At 40.8% G+C, this 23,703-nt stretch overlaps 1 protein-coding gene across 3 annotated transcripts; it reads left to right on the top strand.

The window, feature by feature from the left end:
- Positions 1 to 1,875: 1,875 nt before the first annotated feature.
- On the top strand, positions 1,876 to 22,055 carry lnx2b (ligand of numb-protein X 2b). Of its 3 annotated transcripts, none has more exons than XM_005913264.3 (10): positions 1,876 to 2,141; positions 7,077 to 7,664; positions 9,828 to 10,012; positions 13,622 to 13,821; positions 16,379 to 16,801; positions 17,336 to 17,464; positions 18,324 to 18,498; positions 19,662 to 19,902; positions 20,002 to 20,160; positions 20,258 to 22,055. In XM_005913264.3, exons 2-10 carry the CDS (start codon positions 7,261 to 7,263, stop codon positions 20,391 to 20,393), a joined length of 2,052 nt encoding a protein of 683 aa, XP_005913326.1. In that variant the 5' UTR covers positions 1,876 to 2,141; positions 7,077 to 7,260; the 3' UTR covers positions 20,394 to 22,055. The 3 variants fall into 3 exon arrangements, with proteins under 3 accessions (XP_005913326.1, XP_014189854.1, XP_014189855.1); XM_014334368.2 differs by having other exon boundaries at positions 1,877 to 2,141; positions 9,828 to 10,021; XM_014334369.2 differs by lacking the exon at positions 1,876 to 2,141 and adding an exon at positions 5,358 to 6,215 and having other exon boundaries at positions 9,828 to 10,021.
- The last annotated feature ends 1,648 nt before the right edge of the window (positions 22,056 to 23,703 follow it).

Genomic DNA, 23,703 nt, shown 5'->3' with positions numbered 1-23,703 from the left:
TACAATAGAATGATAAAATAGTATTTGGTAAATGGACTGGTTCTTATATAGCACTTTTCTACTCTAACTGAGAACTTAAAGTGCTTGAATGGGTTAAACAGAAAGGCTCTTGCAATGTCCCAGCCAAAGTCCAGACCTCTACCTGCCTGAAATAACTTCAAGTTATACTAAAGGTGGCTCTACAAGCTACTGAATTGTGGGGTACACACACTGCTACAATCAATCTATCTATCTATCTATCTATCTATCTATCTATCTATCTATCTATCTATCTATCTATATATATATTAAATGAGAAAAATAATGTTCAAGTTATAATATTAGTAGTTGTTCGGTTGATTAGTGCAAATTACAGCGCTGATGTAAACATTCATGTTTGTTGGGAGCAGTTTTGATTGTACAGTCTGACAGCTGCAGGGAGGAAGGACCTGCAGAAACGCTCCTTCATGCATCTAGGATACAGCAGTCTGTCACTGGCCACCACCAACTCCTTGGTTTTTCCGGCGTTGATCAGCAGGTAGTTCTGCTAGCACCAGTCCACAAAGTCCAGAGTCCACTGTCTGTACTTTGAGTCGTCCTCACCTGTGATTAGACCGACTATGGCAGAGTCGTCAGAGAACGTCTATAGGTGGCAGCGTGGGGAGTTGGAGTCTGCAGTGTAGAGGGTGAAGAGGAACGGTGCCAGTTCCCTGTGGGGCCCCCGTACTGCAGACCAGCATATCAGAGACACAGCCCTGTGTCCTCACACTGTGGGCATTCTGTGAGGTAGTCCAGTATCCACTGGGACATGTGGTGGTCCACTCCTGGTAGCTCCAACTTGTCCCTCAGAAGTCGTGGCTGGATGGTGTTGAAAGCACTGGAGAAATCAAAGAACATGATCCTCACAGTGCTTCCAGGCTTCTCCAGGTGAGTCAGAGCTCGGTGCAGGAGGTAGATGATGGCGTCCTCCCCCAGACGCCAGGCTGGTAAGCAAACTGCACCGGATCCAGTGAAGATCCAAAGGGAAAGGAGCTAAAATCGTGTTTTTAGTCACAGGATGAACAAAGGGGTTCTACTGGGGTCCAAGAATAAAAAATATGGACCTGGAAAAGAGCAAAACAGGTTTTGTCAAACCCCTGCAAACCTGGTTTCATAATAGAAATAAACTTTATTAATCCCACACTGGGGAAATTCACATGTTATACCAGCACAGGGGCCAGCAAGAAAGAGTAAACTAGAGATATATTAGAAATAAAAAAAAGGCCAAAAAACTGCACAAGAGTTATTGCTGCCATTTACAAATGGATATAATATACACTAAACACACTTTCCATATGTACAGAATTGCATATTTCTAAATGAATATCCATTTCTGCTACATGCCATCTCACCATATAGCCTTTATTTTCTTTATCATCAGAGAATATTCAGAAACCAGGCAGTGGGTTTTTATTACCAGCACACCAGTTTATACGTAAACAGGCTGGCTGTTGGTGTTTTTTGTTTTTGTTTTAGCATCCGTGACCTCACACATCTAAAACTGAATGTTGCACTGTACAAAACTCACAATAACTTAGATGAAGGCACTTTGAAAAAGTGAAAAAATTAATTACTTGCATACTTTGTGTATCATTAAAAAAATGAAAATAAAATATTAAAAAAAGGCATGAATATGCGTCTCTTTTTAAAATAATGGGAGTGTTTTTTCCATTTTGTCATAGATGGATATATAGAGTTAGATATCAAAGCAAAATATAATGCTTTGGGGTGAGTTACTGCTTTGAAAGAGTGTTTTGTCTGCCTGGAAAGAGCGGGCTGTTATGTAAAACCTACTGCCTTGGAAAAGGGGACGGTACTGTGTACACCTGCATGGACTTCCCTCCGGTGCTCAACCTCTTTTTGGTTCAGTGTGTTTGCTCGAAACTGGGAAAGACGCCCAGTCTTCGCCTGCAGGTTCAGCTGCACCTGGGACAGGTCAACGGCTGCTATGTGGTAAAAAGAAAGAAAGAAAAGATATAAGTAGTTAATGAAAACCAGCTCGGGGGAGACACTGGCCAGACTTTGTGCCGTTTTCATTTCGCTGCTGTCCGACTTCACAAAGACCTCGCTGTTCTAGCTTGCGACACGTTTGCTTCTGCTTCCGGAAAACAACCTTCACACAGGTAAGACGAGTTTCGGCTTCGACTTTGGCAAATTCTCTTCGTTTCTGTGTACAAATATCATTAGTAGCCGTTGTGTTCTTTCTTTTACGCTTCATGTGAGCACTCTGTTCGCGTAAACGAGTCTTAGAGCGCAAAATTCGCGCTTTCACGGAAAAGTAAGTCGCTCAAGGTGTGTAGCAGTTAGCGCTTTCTCCGCGGGGCACACACGGTGTAGCTGAAGGTGAAGCAATGTCTTCATGCTCTCACTTTACCTGCCTCATTAACCAGTATCCTGGCCGATACCTATGAAGAGCTGCTTTTATTGCCCCCTCTGTCATTTGGATCTGTCAAGGTGGTGTTGTGATTAGGAGCTCAGCAACAGCCGTCGGTTGTCAATGGAGGGACAGTGAGTTATTTATGGTGGCAGTGACAGCACGCACATCCAGGCAGGCAGAGTGGAAAATGATCTCAGATGCCCCTGTTGCTGTCACCGAGTATCTGTGTTTTTTCCATGTGCGAAATTTTTAACTATGCAGAGAAAATGGTTATTTATTCAATCTGAAGGCGTTTGAAGCTTTTAGCCTGCTTTCCTTATTATTTCTATGAAATGTAAATTTCAGAGAGGAAATAATAAAGATGAGCCACAGTATTAAATCCACTGACCGGGTCTGTTAGTTAGCATTTACTTAAATGTGATGTTCTGCTGAGAAACCTTGATTCATCCTGATGTTTTGAAAAATACAATCGACCTTAACTCTGTTTGATGTAAACCAAAGACACTCCCCAACGGTGGCCTTTAGCCCTCAATAGGATCAGTCGTCCCTAAGCTAAAACCACAAAGAACTCCAGATGTTCCACATCAGTGCAGTGAAGACTACTTGTTTTTTGTGGCATGTGATCAAAACATGTCTACTTACCCAGTAAACTAATACAGTATATGACTTATATTATCACCACATATTAGAATAAATGTACTCTAAAGAAGCCATTATGCTTAAGAACCTCTTTCACCACTTACAAGCTGCAAAAGTGGCACAAACATAAAAACTTCACTATGTGTGCGTGGGTCTTTTGTGTATTGGTTGCAACACTCTCTAAGGGTTAAAGACCTTGCCGCAGGTGTTGGTTGATTACCACACAGCTCTGGTATTTAACACTGACTGTGTGTTTGCCAGATCTCGATGGAGGTTTGCTAGAGTTGATATGCGTTGATTTATCTTTTCTTGCTAGGTTGCCTCTGGAGTAAACTCATTATTTTTAGTTTACAAATGGACAAAATGCCTCAGTGGGCCTGTTTTTTTTGTTTGTGCTATTGGTATTAAATTTGTACAGTTATAGTGTAATTGTGTGTAGTGGTGTTGTTATTGTAATGGCTTGAAACTGCTTTTGTTCTTTTGTTCACAGTTGGATTAAGTTAACCTGTTTCAGTTAAATAACTATACGTCTTGAATCAAATACACAGGAATCTTATATTTGTGTCACTCCTGCTGTAAATGAATCCAGAGCAGAGGATGCAATTTTTTTTTAATGCTGAACTGTTAGAAATTTAAAAAAAGAAAGAAACTGTTGACAAACTAATCCTCTGCTGAGGATTTTTTCGTGGGGATTTTGTTCATGAATTACAGCCCCAGTTTTCTCTCTGTAATAACATAATGAAATTATATACATATGTGGTGTTTGCTTGGCTGCTGTACACTGGGAGGCTTGTATGCCTTGTGCAAACAAGCTTGACCTCTGTGCATGATTTGTGGTTATGAGACTGGCTCCACACCACACTGTGCACGAGTCTGCTTTAAGAAGCTTTACTTGTATGTATATTTGAGCCAAAGAGAAGCTAAATTGGGGGAAGGCATTTTTGGCAAATTATGGTTTTATTGTGTTGTTGGAAATGATTATTGATTTTGTCCACACACAGTAGATATGCAATGCAAATACTGGTGATTGTATTTAAAACAGAGGACTTTGCATCCTGTTGCTATAGCAGTTACATAAGATTTCTCAGAGACTGCTCAAAACACGTGGCGTTGAACTTTGATTATAAAGATTAGATTCAATTTCAGTTCAAGACGCTCAAGAGAAAAAATAGTCCTTGCAATCAAAAAGTAATCTTTATTATAGATAATAAAGTTACTGAAAGCTAAGAGTTACAAACAGGGAGTAAAACATACACACAGAGTAATCAGTCAGACTTCCACCATGGATGATAAGACATTTCTCCCTAGTCTCCTGGCATCCTGCTTATCTCACGTTACCTTGACCACTGGAACGATTCATCATCTGGACTGAGGAAAAACAAGGCAGTGTAATTTTCTTAAGGAATTACAGGCTTCAGAACATATTCAAGTCATAAGCAAAAATGTGGTTTAATCTCTGAGAAATGCTTGCCTGATGATTAAGAGTTATTCATGTCTGGGTAACTAATTCCATTAATTTTCCATTCTAAGTGCGGTATTGTCATTTAATGCCAGACATTAATGGAAGGTAGAGGCAGACATGGCACACCTCCTGTCTCATGGACCTGAGAAATTACTGTCTAACATGGCCTCACCTGTGTTCACCGAGGGTGTGGCAGCACATGTGATTCACTCATATCAGCTATCAAGGCATGGGATTGGGCCCGGCTTTGAAGAAACGCCACCTCAGGTAATCCTCTAAAAGAGACCAAAGTACTCTGTAGGGCCACAGACACTTCCCTCAAAAGCTTACGCTGTCACATGACTGCAAGGCATTTGATTTGGATAAGGTGTTCCCTGGTGTAGCCTTTCCTCTTTGGTTGCCTCTTAACATATTTCACCATATCTATTTCAAAACCGCTGGTTTCATAAGCGTGGGCTTTAATTTTCTTTTAAAGTAGACACTTTATCATTTCCACACCTCTAATACTTAATACAAACTTAATAACACAATTTAAATGGATCAGCTATGAAATATTCATTTTTACCTGTTATGAAGCGTAGAATGACCTATAGAGACAAAAAACCTTTTTTTCTGCATAGTTTTAAAGTGGTTTTTTTCTGCTTTGACATTGGACATTTTAAAGAGATTAACACGCTTTGAAACAAAAGCAGTGCCTGTAGTTTGTAGCGCTTTCTTACTTTGGCTTCATTTTTCAGCCCTGGAGGTTGTTACTTGACCACATTATGCTGTAACTTTTTGAAAACTCTCCATTTCACGTGGGAATTCCCAAGAAAGATGAGTACTTTGATCGAGGTCATGTTTTTTTTTTTTTTTAAAGGAACATGGTTAAAAGGCTAATAGCGTTACAGCCAGCGATTCTGAGATTACCATCATTTTTCAGGATGCTATTTATCCTCCTATGAAGCCATGTTTAATGAGGGCGTGTTGGAATACAAAACCTTTCGGAAGCTCTCTAAGACTAGCTAGTGCATGTCACTGTAGCACAAATCAAATGCACCTTTAATGTAAAGCCTAGCTGAATTGTTACCTCTTCATTAATTCAGATGGTGGATTTTACTTTACCGTCATCCACCGAGTGATGTGTTTTCAAGGTAAATGGAGCGTAGCCTGGTTTTTACTGTGTGTGTCTCTGTGCTACAGTATCCTTGACCCCGATTCGTAACAGGAATGGGTATCAGCTGTACAAAGTGAATAAAGAGTAGGGAGAAGGCCTGTGTGCATGTATATGGAGAGATGTTTGCACATATTTATAACCAGGCTTTTGTGTTTGCAGTCATTCATTCAGCTACTGAGAGTACTTTACCTGTGGTAGTGCAACATCAGCAGTCTGAGCCACCAACCCCCAAACCTACGCACGTACTCACATACACACACCGAGGCACTGATGATGGAGGCAGAACAACCATTTCTCCTTTCCTCTCATGGTGCCTAGTTATATTCAATTCCCCTCTGCATTCCTCACACCGGTGCAATTGGAGCTCATACACATCCACACTGATGCACATACACACACGTAGTCTCTCTCTCTCTCTCTCTTTCACACACACAGTCATTATTCTGACGGTCTGCTGGTGAGGAGGCAGGGTTCTGGTTTCATTCAGGCTTCAGGCAACTGCTAGAGTCTCTCCTTTGCGTGCAGTGGCTACTGGGCGCTTGACAGCAAAGATATCATCTCGGGTGAGTCGCTTCAATAACACCGAAGATAAAGCAGTCTTTTTGTGTCTGAAATCAGCGCTGCGATCACAAAGACAGGGGACCTGAACATAGGGACTTTATTGTGGTGGCTCATTTTGTCATGTTCTTATGTGCAACAGAACATTTGTCTTTAGTTGATTTGCATCAGTAAGATAAAGCCATGTGTCTTATGATGGTCTTTGTGGATTTCTTAGCCTTTCTGACAGTCCAAAGTATTCTGAAAGTACATCAAGCTATTTTGCTAATCAAGTTAATAAAGCAGTTAATAAATAATCACTGATTATTTCCATCCGCAAACAAACTGTTTTGATGGATGATGTGTCCTCACAATATCCACCTCAGTACATTTGGTGTAATTTGTGATGTTTCTTCATTTGTTCTTATTTGGAGAGGTTGTCTAAAAGTTTCTCCAGTTTCTCTCTAATCAGTGCTCTTCTTATGAGAGGGAATTAAAAGGAGATTACGACCTGCACAAAGGGATAGAGACCACTGCCGTTTGGGTGCAAGGGGTCATTAGTGAAGGGGATTGCGTTTCTGCCCAGTTCATTCAGAATTCTTACTCCCGTGCGTGCTTTGCCTTTGTTCCTTCCCATTAACAGAAGGTTGACTTTAGTCTGTTTTCTTCTGGCTCATTTCACAGAGTTCAGCGCTTTCAGTGAGAAGCACTGTGACTTTTAGCTGAGATGAGAATTCCTTTTGTCCCTCAGGAAACTTGCTGAGAGGAAGCAGCTGTAGCTTGCTGCCATATTGCTGCAGCTTTGTGGATTTGTCATTTCCTGTGTAGCTGCCCAGTTTAAGTAGGAATGGTCTGCTGTACACTTAACTGTGTTTCTCTCTCAACAGAGAATCAACATGAAGATGTGGAGATAACATTTTCGACTCTGGATAAACTGCTTCGCTGCTGGAGTGGATTTGGCTGTGGGAATGCAAACGTAGACTTATGAAATATACTAAAAGAGTTTGTGAGGAGATAAGAGTGCGCTGATCCTTTCCAGACACAGAAAACTGGACTGAGCTCTCTCAGATAATGGCTACAACAGAAACCAAAGTTAGCGGCAGCAGCACTGTGGGCCTGTCGTGGGCACGCGTCTGTAAGGAGTGCGGCCAGCAGCACGACAGCCAGGACTCCCACTTGTACGAGTACCAGGATGAGGTGGACGATGAACTGGTTTGCCACATTTGTCTGCAGCCTTTACTGAAGCCAATGGACACACCGTGCGGCCACACTTACTGCTTTCATTGTTTGAGCAGCTTTTTGAAGGAGCAGGACTTCTGCCCTGTGGACCGCCAGCGGCTGCAGTTACATCAGTGCCGTCCCTCCAGCCTGCTGGTCAGGAACCTGCTGGACAAGTTGACCGTTATGTGCCCACACTGTGCGGAGTGCCAGCAGACGATGCAGCGCTGTGAATTGCAGCCTCACCTGCACAACAGGTAAGACTCAGTGGGATGCTGACTGTGGAAACTGTTTGACCTTCACAGTTCTAACACACATGAAAGTCTAAATCTATTATGAATATCTTATGACGACATTATACGCAGTGCAATAGTTTTACCTAGTTTTCCTTCATTTTGAACTATCTGCCTGCTTCAGACAAAGGTTGTCGTTTATGATGGTGTTTATGTAATGTGTCCTATGTTATATTCATGTTCATCTCTGATGCCTTCTTGTGTAAACTACCAGCGACCTAACTCATCGGCCATGTGGTTGTCACAAGAACTGTTGCACTTTTTCAGAAACGTTTGCTTTCTTGCTTTTTAGGTAAGAGTTAAGACGAGTGTTGAATGGCTGTTTACTCAATCTGAAGCTACAGCTGGCTTTCGTTTAGTTTAGCCTAGCTTGAAGACATCTAGCCTGTCCACCTTGCAGAACTGCGGAAACTGTTTGTTAATCTGACAGTTGATGTGTAACGTGGCCATATCACAGATTTACAGGGGGATTCATGTGACAGATTAAAGATTTATTGCAGGCTTGTTAATTAGTAAGATGACTAAGTGCAGGAAGGCAGTTTCTTTCTTTTCTTTTTTTTAAGCTTTGGAAAGAGCCACCTAAATTTGTTCCCTTTTTCCAGTTTGTAGATTAAGCTAACTGTTATTTATAGCTTCATATTTGGCTTACAGGCACGAGTATTGTAGCTTACCATTCTCGTCGAAACGACAACAAGAAGAAAAACTTAGATAAACACAAGATCTGCAGGGTTTTGTGAGAAAATTCTGATTACTTTGCCGGGGGAAAAAAAGAAAAGAAAAACATAACGTCTATAGCTGTGTTTTTGTACGGTGGCCTTGAGAGGTCAAATGTGCTCAAGCTTAAGAAAACACACAAAACACAATGAAAGTTGAATAAAATACAACAGAAATAGAAAAGATGCAGCAAAAGCCATTTAAAAATAAAAAGTGACAAGCTAACAGGCTAATAACAAACACGTATCTACAGTATTATATGAATGATGTGTTTAAACTGCATATCACCTGCATCTTTTTCTCTCTCACAACACAGATGAATCCTCAAACACCAAAAGTGCAAACCTTTTTCTACTTCTTGTCATGTGTTTTTCTTTTTCTATATCCGTTCTTTTTTCTATTTTAGTCATGTTTTGTATGCTTTTCCGTTTGTTGGTGTTTTCTTAACTCGCAGTCCGTTTGACCTTTCAGGGCCACCGTAGCTGTGTCCTCTTTGAAACTCTACCAGCTATTGCTGGTAGCATAGTTCGTCTGTGAACACACAGCTGTGTAGTTATTGTGTTCAATACGAGGCACAGGTCACTCCTCTTGTTTTCACATGGAGAGTGTGGTGCTTATCGTCCAGTGGCCGCTATGACGCAGTCAGTTGTGGGAGGAAAATTAGCTTGCTGCAGCTTCTCTGTGTAAACAGTGAGGAGGCAAAGTTCAGGCATGAAGACCAGGCACCGGTTCCAGCACAGGCTTAATCAGATTCAGCCTGTCTCAACAGACACTCTGCAATGCAGAGAAATCTGCATAGTGCTTCTCCTCTGGTCTCTTTGCTCTCACAAAACACAGTTAACATTGAATTTTGTTCCCTGAGTTCATTTTCAGCCGTTCCTGTGCATGTACCTATAATATTTTTCATTATCTTCACTTATATATGAATACAGCTACAAAGGTGGGATCTCCTATTAAATGTGGCCAAAGTTCAAATGATGTAATCATATGTAGAATTAATTCCTTTGAGCCAAAAACTCCGACAGCTGTAATGCTCGGTTTTTTTTTCTTTTCTGTCAGATCTGTATGATGTCAATGGGAGGGGATTTCCTTGGTGTTGTCATCTCAATAGCACTGGTCTTGAACACAGCTTCATCACCTAACTGCTCTTCAAACTTTGTTTCTGATGAGCAGCTAATTAGAGGAAAGTTGTTTTTTAAAGGGAAGGGATGGAAGTAAAAGCAGCTTGTTTCAGACAGTGGGTGGAGTGATGGGCTGCACAGCATAAGGGAAATGAGAATTGTTTGGAAAGATACTCTAGTAAAAGAATATAAAGCTGTAGCTCCAAATTGTAATAAAAGATCCTCTTTAAACTCCTTTTAACATCACTAATTCACCCACTTTAATGTTCTTCATGCTTCTGTCAATCCTCAGATGTCCTGTTTTTAGAAGACTCAGAGAGGAAGCAGAGAAGAGGAAGAGGCCCTCATGGAATGAATTAAAGGGACGTAAGGGTGACGGAGAAGGGTCTGGAGATGCGAAACACTCAGCAACACTGTCTCGAAATTCAACCCGGGATCAGCCCGAGCCTGGGCTCATTAATCCTGCCTATGAGGAAGGTGAGGAAGGTATGGAGTTATTTTATAATATTTTAAAACCCGCAATTTCTCAGGGTGTGCGTTAGAACAGTACCAAATAATCTTTATAGAAGCTTCTAGGCTTAACAGGAATATTTCCAGTTGGTAGGGTGATTGTCAGGGCACACACGCGATTTGCTGCTTTTAGCCTTTAAGGGTTTGATTCTGTCTGTCTCAGGTGAATCATCAGCCTGGCTGTAGGAACATGTACCAGCTCACACACAGTTTAACCAGACAGTTGCATCATGGGTGGGAAAAACCCTGAAAGCAACTTGCAAGCCGGCATCACCGACCAAAGTTCAGTAAAACACAGTTGCCAAGCAACTGGTACCAGGTGTCCACAGTGAAGTTTATATATGTGCAACTATAATCTGTCATTTGATTTTTGAAAAATCTTTGTTAAAATCTCAGCAGACTCATAAATCTAGAATGATGTTAGATATGTTTAGTAATGCTGCCCCCCCCAGCATAAAAACTTCATCATGTTGAATAATCCAGGTTTCACCTTCTTTGCCGCTAGTAAAATTCATAGCTTTCTAACTGAATGGGAGCAAATACATTGGTAGTATTGCTGAGGAGTAAGCATGTAAGTACTTGTATGGTCTGTGTGTATGCACAGGCCATTTCCACGGAAGAGCGAGGCTGTGCAGTGCAGCAGAGTTTGCGCTATCTCACTGTTATAATCACAAACTGAGGTCCACTCTGCGTCACTCTGTTTCCTTTTCACGATACTCTTCAGCGCATCCCGGAAACACAAATGACACAGATTTACTGGTTTATGTCATAGTAAGTATCTATGGGAAAATAGACATTTCTAAAATGTTGGTGAAGACGGTGTTTTTCTCACCAAAATGTCTTGCTGGGAGTTAAAGGAGACGATCATATCTGTCTCTGCATTCAGGAAAAAAGATGAGCACAAGATATGCTCAGCTTATCTGAACACAAACATTACAAAAAATGCTCCTACAGCCTGCTCTTCATGCTTTGGGTTTTCTGTGAATTTTGCAGCAACAGGAAGATCATTTAAAGTTTGGATTCTATTTCTGTAGAGTTGTTTTAAAGTATAAGTCAACTAACAGTTGATTACAACATTGATCCTTTATATGTAATGTTTAACCTAAACAACTGGCCAACACCAACATTAATACTTGTGGTACATTATATGGTCCATATAATGTACCATATATGGACATATAATGTTTTTCCACTGCCTTCAACCATTCTGATAGTTGCAGCATTCTCCCTCTGAGAATTTGCACACATCTGCAAATTCAGAAACTGAAGCAATGATTAATATCATTCTCACCAAAGTTGCCAGACATACACAGGAGGTATCTGGAGTACTGAGCAGGGCAATCACAATCTACTGACATGGAGGTGCACGTCAGGTCCAGGGTAGATTTAAGTATAAATCCCCTGTAACTTAGTTGTGCTTAATAGGGCGTTTACTGAGAGCTTGTGACATCGCTAGAAAAGAGGTGATGGGGTAAGAGGCATCTTGAAATGTGTAAACAAGCTATCAGTGTATCTGAGCTAACTTTATGCGAGGTGAAATAGAAAGTGAATAAGTAAGAGAATGTGGAAAGCTACAGACACCATGGACGAGTAGCCGTTATGCCCCGTATTCACCTGAAGAATGCATGTGTCGTTGATGCATTGCGCTGTAGTGTTTTGTGGGACAACTGACCTTTACAAAGACTCGAACAGACCCTCACATAGTCACAGACCATTAATGTGTTGAAGGGTGTAGCCTGTTTTTGCTTCCGAATAGTTTCTGGAGTCACTCGTCACTGTTTAGATTGCGTCTACTATTTTCTTCTGTAGTTTCAGTCAATGAAAATGTTTGTATACATTTATACATAAATAAATATGCACTAAGCTTCCAATTTCTGTGGTTTTAAAAGGCACGCTGCTGGCACTGCTACCAAGCGCTAAATACCTTATGTTCACTGAATAAAGAATTTATTATTTTTTAAGAAAAAGTTTTTATTGAACATTGTCAAATATTTGCATGTTGAGTGTGAAGGTATTCATGTGTTTTAATATGAATTACTTTTCCTATTCACTGCCTTTCAGACAGCCTTAGGAAACTTGTTTAGTAGGTTTATATCACGATGACAATGAAAATGTTATTAAATGGTCAGCACAATTCATGCTCCTTTATAGCTTCTTTTCCTCCCCTCATCCTCTGTCCTAATGGCAGTGTCCCATTTGATGATCCAAGTAGGGCTGGGCCGTATCATACCGTTCACGGTAATACCGGTATAATGTTGGGCAACGATAAGAAAATGAAATATCGCGATAGATTATGGGTAAAACGCGCATGCCCAGTGCCTTTGTTTTCATACGCACATGGTGGAAAAAGCATGGCGGCGACAGAGAATGAGAAGGGCGAAGGCGGATTGTTAAATGAAACGGATGAACCAGAATTGGTTTGTAAAAATGCTGCAGCTTCGGTGGTGTGGAACTGGTTTAGCTTTCGTCCGTCAGATACACAACAAAGCACTATTTTTGGTAGAGCATGCTTGCGGGCCGTTGTTATTATCGTGTTTTTTGGAAAATACGGCACACTTAAAATCAATCCTTTGATTTTTCTGGTTGTGTTTACTGACCTCGAAACGATTTTATGTACACGGCACTGGAAAATCGGTCAAATGTTTTAGTACGACTTTGCTAAGCTAGAAACCCGCACCGCTTGATGGGTTGTCGGAGCATTACGGCTATCGTAGGCAGGAGCCTCGCGGAGTGATACGTACTGTGCTTCAACATAATATTACCGTATTGTGTGTGTATAACCTCTTTTTAAGTTTTGTGGATATTATACATGGTTATGCTGAGGATATGTCGGCCAATTTCCACTGGAAATGCCTTTTGGTTAAACTGTCAGCAAGGAATTTGCATTTGCACTGTTAAATTTTTATATAACTTTAATGCACATAAAAAACAGCTGCTTGTTTAAGTGAAAATACATTGATGTTTTGGTTTTTTTTGCACTAATAAAGTTGTGGAGTTGTAAAGTATTTTGTCTAGTGTCAATTATATCGTCAGTTATATCGTTATCGCAAATTTTCAAATGTATATCGTGATAAATGTTTTTGGTCATATCGCCCTGCTCTAGATCCAAGCCTGGGATTTGAGCAGGTTTTGTTTATGCTAAAAATTTACTTGCATGCCGTGTTGAAACATCCTGCAGGGAATAAAAACAATTTAAAGTGCTGGTGTGAATAGCTGTATTTTTACACCACTGAATTGAACCAGCTTTGCCTTTTCTGTTGTGTTTTTGGATCTATGGAAGTGTGACACCTCAGTAAAGTAGGGTTAGAATTTAACTTGTGGGCGAGTTACCATATTTGGAAGATAAGAACCGTTTACAAAGATAAAAAAACAAAAACTTAATTAATCAGAGTCAAGCTGGACTCCAAACAGCTCAAACTTGTATGATTAGATTTGTTTGTTTCCTTCTTTCTGCTGGTGTTCCTGCATTGGGTATTTTACAAGGTTCATTCCAGTGAAAAAGAGGAGAGAACTGGGAGTAAACAGGACATACAGCCATGTTTATTACTGTTGCTTTTCTTTTTCCCTCTCCTACAGACAACAACTCCCTGCGGTCCAGTTTGGTGGCCGAGGCCACTGTCGTGGAGCTGATCAGAGATGAACCCGGAGAGGAGCTGGGCCTTCGGATCGTGGGGGGGAAAGACACACCGCTGGGAAATATAGTCATACAAGAAATTGTGCGGGACTCAATAGCAGCTAGGGATGGCAGGCTGGCACCAGGAGACCATATTTTAGAGGTGAGAGAAAACAAAAACGAGGGAAGAGCTGGGATTAAGTCGTATTCAGCTGTTATTCAGTGTTGGGATTTAGAAATCTCGTGTCGTGGCATAGCGTGACAGTTGAGGTCAAAATTGTTTCGCACACAACACCTTATGACTACTTCTCATGGTATTGTAAACACACTGCTCGTTAGAGGGGGTGGGAAAGTAGACATACAAGATAAACAAGTTTTGTCTCCATGGCAACAAGGCGTGGTTAATATTACCTGGCACAAGTGCGTCATGTTAGCTTGAGCAACTTTACTTTGTTGGTGTAACTGACTAACCCACTGCCTTTCACTTTAATAGTCTTCAAACATTAGGGAGGAACTGCGTTTGGTTTCCGCAGAGAATAATGGGAGTGCAGAATATCACTAACAAGAATATTCCACATCCGATTTCTACCCTCACATTGCTCTGAAATAAATTTCCTGTGAAATACATTTTAACTTTTCCTCTAAAGCTAAGCAATCCCAGACCTGGAAATGAAAACAAAAACCGTACCGGAGAACAGCTCGCTTTCAGGACGCGAAACAATTGCTTCCTTTGTTTGTGAACCTAAAAAGATGATTGATTTTTGCTGAGGCCTGTTCTTAGATTTGTGAGGCAGACTTCAAACACAAGAGACTTGGAATTAATGTTTACGTAGCTGTGATAATCGTGATTATTTTATTAAGAGGACAACAAAACTAAAGTGTAATGTCCATCCTTCTCCTTCAGCGTCTCCAGTTCAGGGCTAACGCTGAGAAACAGACAACCATTCACACTCACGTTTATACCTCCCACCTAATTAGAATACCCAGTTAATCTAACATGCATGGTTTTTGGACTGTGGGAGGAAGCTCGAATTTCCAGACAGACAAGCAGTTGCCTGCCTTGCCTGGTGGCAAGCAGCACCTTGCTTGGGGGCCCAGGCCAGTGGGGGGGGGGGCCCTGAGGGCTGATAAACTTTAAACTACAGCAATAATCCACAGTTTGTAGTGACAGTATGAGAGGCCTGAGCCTCCCTTAGGCGTCCCCACCTGACTCCAGTCACTCCCTTTTCAAGTGGCATGCATGATTGTGTTTAAACAAACCTAATGACAACAATGTAAACGGAGGGGAGGATTCCTGCTGCAAGTGAAAAAAGAAAGAAGAAAAAAGCTAAACTGTGGAGCAGATAATGATTATTAAATGTAACACTGATTTTTTTAATTTTTTTTTATTTATTTTTTTACAAATGGCAATTATAAACATGATCCAGATGTTTTTCCTATCTGTGGATGCTTCACTTCAGCCAAATAGCAACAAAACATAACAGGTTTTGTGGAAAAAACATGCTCTGCTTATTTTGGTATGAAATTAGACAACCAAGGGCAAAATAAGTCTGGTTTTAATGTTTTCAGTGGCATGGAGGAAGCCACAGAATGGCTTTGTGGCTTCTGTTTAGTCAATATTTCTGGATACAGTTCAAAAACTGCATCATTTATCAGTTCCCCTAACCTGCCATCAGCCATGAGACCTGCACCACATTTAGATGAAATGCCACCGCTCATTTTTTTCAGCTGATGAGAGACGAGCGCGTGATGGTGTTTTGTCTCCAGATGCACAACATTCTAGTGATGAGGACTTTGAAGATTACTCGCAGTTATTTACTCAGAGTTAAATGACTTAATATGAGATTTGGATCTTCCAAAAGAAACAACTGAGTGGCTTGGGTCTAGACTGAGTGAGAAAAACTTCCTGACTACAGGAAAAAAAAATTCTTTCTACTGGAGATGATTTATTTGAATTTTATGCCATTGCCCTTCTGCTTCTCTGTCTATATATGGCATCCTGCATGGCTCCCCCTCTCTTTTCAATTCATTTACCTCACAATAGTATATAGTGATCAGCCGCCAGTTTACTCCATCTGCAGGACGTGATGAGAAGAATCATCTTCCTTCATTGAAATGGATGATGACTTTCTTTATTGCGTTCATGTTGAGGGTTTGTTGGGTTGTGTGTACGACGCAGATGAGTACAGGCTGTTCACTGACAGTTCAAAATCCAACCTAAAATGTATTGTACTGCTTAATAGCAATTATTTTTGCATCCATGCCAGTTGGTGTTTCTGTCCAGCCAAAAGAAACTTATGAAAATAACCAAATTGTGTTAAAGAAGCTGAAACACAATGAGCACAAATGGACCGCCTGTGAAAAGAAAACTGTACAGAATCATTGAATTGGGTCGCGTCAGCTCTTTTCTGGAAAACAGAAATCGTATTAATGCAGGGCGTTGTATTGCGGGGCGACACGGTGGTTAGTACTATTGCCTAACAGCAAGAACAACCCAAAATCTGCATGTTCATCTTGCTGTGGCAACCATGCTAAATAGCATTAAAGCCAGATATGACAAAGCTTTATTTCCAAGCACATCAAATTACACCACTGTCAAGAAAGGTTGATCTCTTTTATGCTTGACAAATAACTGTACACAGTGAAGGCAGGTAATGTTTGCGCTCAGCTGCTTTATCAGTGACGGTGTTGTTTCTCCTCTTTGTGGTGTCGTGTTCCAGGTGAATGACATCAGCTTGGCTTCAGTTCCCCACACTCGGGCCATCGCAGTGCTGCAGCTGCCCTCCCTCCTCAGGCTCACCGTCATGCAGGAGAAAGGTTTCAAATTAAGGGATCAACGCTCAGACCAAAACCAACCCACTTCCACCGGCTCCCCGGGCTCTCACAGTCCCCATAGCAACGCTACCTCCAGTAACAACCCTGGTACAGTCCTGCAGGTGACGCTAGTGAAGAGCCAGCGCACAGAGCCGCTCGGCATTAAACTCATCCGCAAATCAGATGAGAGTGGGGTTTTTATCTTGGACCTGCTGGCTGGTGGTTTGGCAGCTAAGGATGGAAAACTGAGGAACAGTGACAAAGTTTTGGCCATCAATGGACACGACCTGAGGCATGGGACACCTGAAAGTGCAGCCCAGATTATACAGGTAGATTACAGACTGCACCCTTATTTCTTAAATAAACAAAGTTAAGATGCTGTTTAAAGTAAGTAAAAACACAAAGAATAAAAAGGACTTGCACATCACAAAAGTTATTCAAAAAGTGACATCAACATTATTATTGTGCAGCCCTTAACTTACAATGTAAAGTGCCTTGAGGCAAATGTTGTTGTGATTTGGTGCTATATAAAGAAATAACATTGAACTGATTGACAACATTTTGGGACACAGGTTGTTTACAACTTGTACAGACATGAAAGAAGCATCTGTTAGTATGTTTATTATGGACTCTGTCCCCAGCAAGTCTTTACAAGTCATAATACATCTTAAAATTTCTACAGACCAAAGGCACTCAGGAGGGCCATCAATCACAGCATGGAAAATGTATCCTAGGTGATAGTTAGTGGACCAGACATGCAAAACCCTCAATGTAAACACCACCTGGCAGAGGAATTCATAATAGGAGCTTTGTATGAAATTTGTTTGTGTAAAATCATTTGCTTTTATTCTTTGTGCCAACAGGCCAGTGAGATGCGTGTGAACTTTGTGGTGATGAGATCTGCGGAGGCTCAAGAGGAAGGAGGAAGCAGCAGAACATCCAGGAGGACGCCTGAGCCGCAGTACTTTAGGCGCCGGTCCACCTACATGAAGGTAACACGCAAACAGTTTCCTCCCAAGTCTTTTTTTAATTATATATTTTATATCCATGTTTCCAGGTGGTTTCCAGCTGTTGTCTTTTAACACCCCAACGTTGGTAGCAGTGTCTTACAAACTTTGCATGTTTATGTTTACACGGCGTAATTGTGACGTTCACTCCTGTGTCGCTCACACTCAGTTGTACCATACACAGTGAGTGGAAAGAACAGCAACCCCCCGTTTGAGGGGTGAGAGCAGACACCTGCAATGGTGAGCAGAGATAAAAGCCCTTCTTTGGGGCCTCCCTCTGGCCTGATCAAAAGGCCCCGGGTGCTGCTCGCTCTGCCGCTACGGGGCCACTGTCTTGTTGTTTTTTTTGGCCGTTTCTTTGCGAGACAGAGGATCAAAGCTGGTAACAGTTAGCTTTCGCCTGCAGAGTCGAGCCTTTTCGTCTTGCTGGGGGGAAGGGGGGGGGGATTCCCTGCTGTGGAGAGGAAGAACCCCCCACCTTCCCTTCTGATGGTTTACAGACTCCAGAGAGCCACAAGGACACTGGTTGAAGTTGTCATTTTCCACACATCTTTTCCAGTACGAGAGCGTAGTGCTGAACCTCACACGTTCCCTCTGCCCTTACCTCTCAGCTCCATCTCAGATGTTTCACATTTGTTTCTACAAGTGGTTTTGTAAGGGGGATCCATTAAGTCAGTGATCCTGGAGAGAATGTGATTAGCTGGTATGTTAGGCCAAACGAAAAAGAGGTTAACTCCTGTGGAGAAAACATGAGGTAGAGGACGTGAATTTAAAAATCCATACAATGAAGATGGTCAATATGTTTCTTATTGCTTGGTGTTAATGTGTCTCATTGTTTCCATAGGATCCTCCAGGTGGATTTTCTAGTCAGGAGAAGACTGTGAGTCTGAAAAAGGAGCCTCGGCTTTCCCTCGGCATCACGATCGCTGGAGGGAGGGATTGTCGCAGCCGTCTACCGGTTTACATCACAAGTGTGCAGCCTGTAGGCTGTTTGCACCGAGATGGCACCATCAAAAGAGGTACAAACCACAGGAATAAAAAGAGTGTTCTTGTCTTTGTAACGCTCTCTTGGCCAAGGGCTACGGCTAGAAATTATTTCAATATTTAATTCATCTTTAGATATCCTCAATCATTTTTGCCTGTAACATGTCAGAAAATGTAAAAATCCCCAAAAATGTCACGATGATATCTTTTCACTTCTGGGTTTCAAATAAATGCCAGTTTTCTATCATGTACAACCAGGGTTAGGGCCGGTGATCGTGATGAACTGGACAGGCGGCCAACTTTGACAGGGGGGCATTTGGCTCAAATCACTTTGGCATTCCATAAAATAAGAAATTTAAAAAAATATATATATATATATACATATATATATATATATATATATATATAAATAAATAAAGGGGAGAGTGCAATCATAGTCTCACTTACATGCTGTTGCACTTGTGTGCGTGCACACACACATACACAGTGCACAAAACAGAGGTTATAAACTAAAGTGCAAAGTAAGACTTGTTAAATTTATGTTTGATGGAGAACTACAGGAGTCAATTACATTTGATTAATAAACCTAAACTCTGGGTCATCTGTACAGGCTACACAGCAACTTTAAGGATAAAAAACTATTTTTAAACACATCATAAACGGGCATGCATGATTACAGTCATGTGGGATCCTTTTTGGCCGTTCCTGGACCTCCAAGACCATCGACGCCATCAACACTGTACAGAATAAATTGAACATCTTTTCTGTCCACTGATTAATAATTTAGTAAGCCAGTTTTTGTAGAGATAGTTGTACATAAATTCAATCGATTAAGCCTTTAACGAAAACAAAATTACAATGTATTTTAATAAATAAGTGTAAAGATTTTGGAAATGACAGCTCTGTTTGAAAATCCACTACAAAAGTACAGGAAAAGGGCAATTTTCTTTTTTTTCCTGCCTCTTTTCCAGGATACAATGTGCTGCTAAAGGACCATTAAAACTGAGAGGATGTCCTAAAATAGAGCCTTGACTCTGACTTCTTTAAGAGCTGCTCTTTAAATATTATATCCATCCCACACTTTGTCTGTGGTTGAACTGACATCTGGAGTTTTTAAAAAAAAATCACTTTAAACACAGAAACAATAATTTTAACTGAACTGGCCTTGTCCTTGTTAACATCATCTGTATTTCTTCAGGTGATGTTCTGCTGAGCATCAACGGTGTTGATTTGACTCAGCTGACCTACAATGAGGCCGTTTCTGTGCTGAAGGCTCAGACAGCTCAGTCCCAGGTGGTGCTTCGTGTCATTCAGACTCTGTCTGAGGAGTCAGAGGAGGACACCGAGGCTAACGATGACGAACTCGACATTGCAGAAGACTCACGGGATGACACCCTCAACTGGACCCCGCTGTGGACTCGCTGGCTGGGATTACCAAGGTAAAGCCAACTCAGTATAATCATTTATATCATGGTCATAGTGCTGTTTGAGCTGTTTTTGCTTTATGTGAAAGAGCTGACTCTGACTCGTTTCTTCAGTCACATGCACTGGTGCCGGGACATCGTCCTGCAGAAGACCAACAACGAGAGCTGGGGCTTCAGCATCGTTGGGGGTTATGAGGAGAGCCACGGGCAGCAGCCGTTCTTCATCAAAACCATTGTGCCTGGAACACCGGCTCACTTTGATGGACGCCTCAAGTAAGTTAACCACATTTTGACTCCCATGTTACATCATCCGCTCCTGTATCTTTTCGGCACCGACCCTGATAACGAAAATGTCCCGTGGCTTTCTCAGGTGTGGTGATGAGATAGTGGCGGTGAACGGAGCTACAACTGTGGGAATGAACAACTCCTCTCTCATCCCAATGCTCAAACTACAGAAGAATAAAGTCACGCTGACTGTGGTGTCCTGGCCGGGAAGTCTAGTATAGCAAACCTCACGTGCTCATTCTGTGATCTCCTTTCTTTCTTTACTGGGAATCTCACTGTCCCTTCCACATGTAACCCGTTGAAATTTTTGAGGTCATGTCATACAGAAGATGCGTGTTCTTCAAAACCATCCCATGTACAATAGATGATTTTCCATAGGTGGACTGTTTTTTGCGATATTGTCGTGTAACAATGATGACAATCCATGAATTTTGTGCTAAAGACAAACTGGAAGGATTCGGTTTTTTTGGAGTGTCTTTCTGATCCCATTTTAAAGTTGTATGTATATTTTTAGCTTATCTGCCTAATGTTTTATTTGGTAGTGATTACATCTTAGACTGTGTATAAAAATGTAGCTTTAGGGTCTGCAAAGTGAAACTACTGCAGAAGTGCCTTCTTTCTAATGACCTGCAGGGGACGACTTCGTTGGTTGCAAAAAGACATCCCGTTGTACAGAAGTCTATGGGAAGATGCCCCCTTTTCTATAACCTCAATAAACATTTTCCTTATGAGTTTATGATCTCAGTTGCTAGTTTTATGCCTTAATGAATATAGCATATAGTTCATCTTGTAAATTATCTTCTTATTTGGAGTGAAACAGGACGATAAAGCAGGGAACGCTTTAGAGCAGACCGGCCTTGTGACTGACAAGTGACTGAATGTGGAGTGTCCTGTGGATTTTCAGTCGGATCCTCGCCTCACTCGTCACATCCAGTTATAAAAACCCAATATGGTGACCGCTATCCCCCTCAGCTCAAGTCTGCACAACGGGACTACGACACAACGACTGCATCTATCCTTTGTATACAGCCTGTGGATGGTATTAGATGTTAATTGATAATGAACATATGTACATAGTTGAATTTCGTTATTGTTAACAATATGCTGACACCAAATATTTCAGGAAAGTGAAGTCTTAAGTTGATTTAAATTGACATTTTTAATTTAAAATTAGCATCTACATGGAGAATATCAGCAGTGAGATTTTTTTCTTTTTCTTTTTTTTTTTTTTTGGACAAAACAAATTTTAAAGGATTTTAAAATGTCAGAAATATTTGAAGTCTACATCATGACAGTAAAGATCACGCTTCTTTACTCAACAACTATGTGTAGAGCGTTTAGTCAGCATTGTGTTGCTAGGGGTTGGATCAGGTTTATTTCCTGTAAGCTCTTAACAGGAAACTTAGACCTGTGTTGTGAAACTCTTAAGCTGATTTAAAAGAAGCTATTATTATTATTATATAGATTATTTGACGACTGTTGAGTTTTAATCAAAACTTTCTAATCTGTATTCACTGAATATGTGTATGTATATCATCTTTCCGTTTCTTTCCAAATGATAAAGTTGCTCATAATGAACGAGTTTAATAAGCAGGTGCCTTGTAGATATCAAAGGACAAACCAGAATCTATACTTGCCTTAAATGTTTTGCTCCACCAAAAATGTGTTTTCCTCATTATTTGTTCTTCTCAATATTTACTGTTTGTGGGAATTCAAAGCCTTGCTCTGATAGATCTGTGTCGACACATTCCCGGTGGCCTTTGTTGCATCTTTATAGGTGAGATACCTGTTGAAAAGCTATGGATGGCTGTAAAATTTACAGCAGGTAATGTGTGTATTAGCCTGTCCACCGTTTCATTATGTTCAATAAAATCATGAAACCATTCCGTCTTTCTGTTATGAATGTTCTGTACACTTTGGGCTTTTTGGGGAGGAAGGTTAAGTGTAGTAAAGGCACAGCTTTACAAGCCACCCTTTATTTATACTTGATGATGGATGGGTAGTTTAGAGGGGATTATAAATACACCAGTATTCACAGAGGAAGGGTGCAAATTTTAGAAATAAGTTATTACAGTTACTGATGTTGAAAGTCTGTGGCTGGACGGTTTATTAGCCTGTTCACTCTGACCCCTAGTGGACACAAGGACTGAAGTGGCCAATGTTTCCAGATTCCATCCTGTAAAACCTTTAAAGTAACCATGGTATCCATGAATTAAAAAAATAAAACTATTGTAATTAATAATAATAATAATAAATTTTATTTATGAGCGCCTTTCAAGTCACCCAAGGACACTTTACAATAGGATAAAACACTTAGTAAAACAATGGCAGAATAAGAACAATAAAATACAGACTACCTTTTAATCTTGTGCTTTATCATAGGCCTGTTATGCAATTTTAAAATCATGCTCTGAAGTCCTCAACAGTGATTTCTCACAATTATGATTTGCCAGTTCTCTCAAAATCTTCACTTCATAAGCACTTACATACCACCAACTTACCGTATTTCCTGGACTACAAAGCGCACCTGAATATTAGCCGCACAAGCTAAAATCAGGGGAAAATCCTGTTTTGTACATACATTAGCCGCACCTGACTAAAAGCCGCAGGTGTTTCAATGTTGACTTATCATATGTAAGAGAATATGCACAAAGGGAATTGTCAGGAAAGAGATGGCTGTTTGGAGACACACCCCTTTTATTAATATTTTGAAAAACAAGTTATGGGTACATATTTGCACAACTTTTTAGGTATATGTAAAAGTAGCGGTAATTACAAGTACGAAACATGTACTGTGCTTCATAAATGAGTAACAAATGTAGTACATAACAATAACCTACAGCACACCAGAAAAATAGATTCGGACTACCTTTTAGACCGCGGTAAAGTGAGCCGTCATTTGTGAGCCGCGGTCTAGCCAGCCGCCTCCTATCCGCCGCATAAATTTCCTTGCGCTTTTACACCAGTCTTTACGGTAGCGCCTTTTCGCTTTATGTGCCGATTGAAAGCCTATACCCGCGCGCACGTGCACGCGCACGCACAAATTACAATTTAACAGCCCGATACAGTCAATACAATTATGGAAATGTCAGAAATTCATTAAAAATCATCCTGAGTAGTTGATGTACAACTTTCAACACATTCCCCCTCTGGGACACCTACTGTACCTGTGTGCCAAGTTTCATCCAGATTTACTGTAGAATTCCTCAGAAATTAATGGAAACATTTATTCAATCTACAGGGAGTGCAGAATTATTAGGCAAGTTGTATTTTTGAGGAATAATTTTATTATTGAACAACAACCATGTTCTCAATGAACCCAAAAAACTCATTAATATCAAAGCTGAATGTTTTTGGAAGTAGTTTTTAGTTTGTTTTTAGTTTTAGCTATTTTAGGGGGATATCTGTGTGTGCAGGTGACTATTACTGTGCATAATTATTAGGCAACTTAACAAAAAACAAATATATACCCATTTCAATTATTTATTTTTACCAGTGAAACCAATATAACATCTCCACATTCACAAATAT

This window comes from Haplochromis burtoni, unplaced genomic scaffold (assembly GCF_018398535.1).
Source record: "Haplochromis burtoni strain Fernald_Lab_line unplaced genomic scaffold, NCSU_Asbu1 Contig_4, whole genome shotgun sequence".
NCBI classification, from domain to species: Eukaryota; Metazoa; Chordata; class Actinopteri; order Cichliformes; family Cichlidae; genus Haplochromis; species Haplochromis burtoni.
Note: the sequence above shows the minus strand (reverse complement) of the source record. Positions and strands in the feature narration are given on the sequence as shown.

Excerpts from the sequence above, each read along its gene's own strand:
- lnx2b (XM_014334368.2), top strand. The coding sequence starts at position 7,261 with ATGGCTACAACAGAAACCAAAGTTAGCGGCAGCAGCACTGTGGGCCTG. Across the intron at positions 17,465-18,323 it reads GCCGGTCCACCTACATGAAG|GATCCTCCAGGTGGATTTTC; the intron begins GTAACACGCAAA and ends TTGTTTCCATAG. Across the intron at positions 20,161-20,257 it reads CACTTTGATGGACGCCTCAA|GTGTGGTGATGAGATAGTGG; the intron begins GTAAGTTAACCA and ends TGGCTTTCTCAG.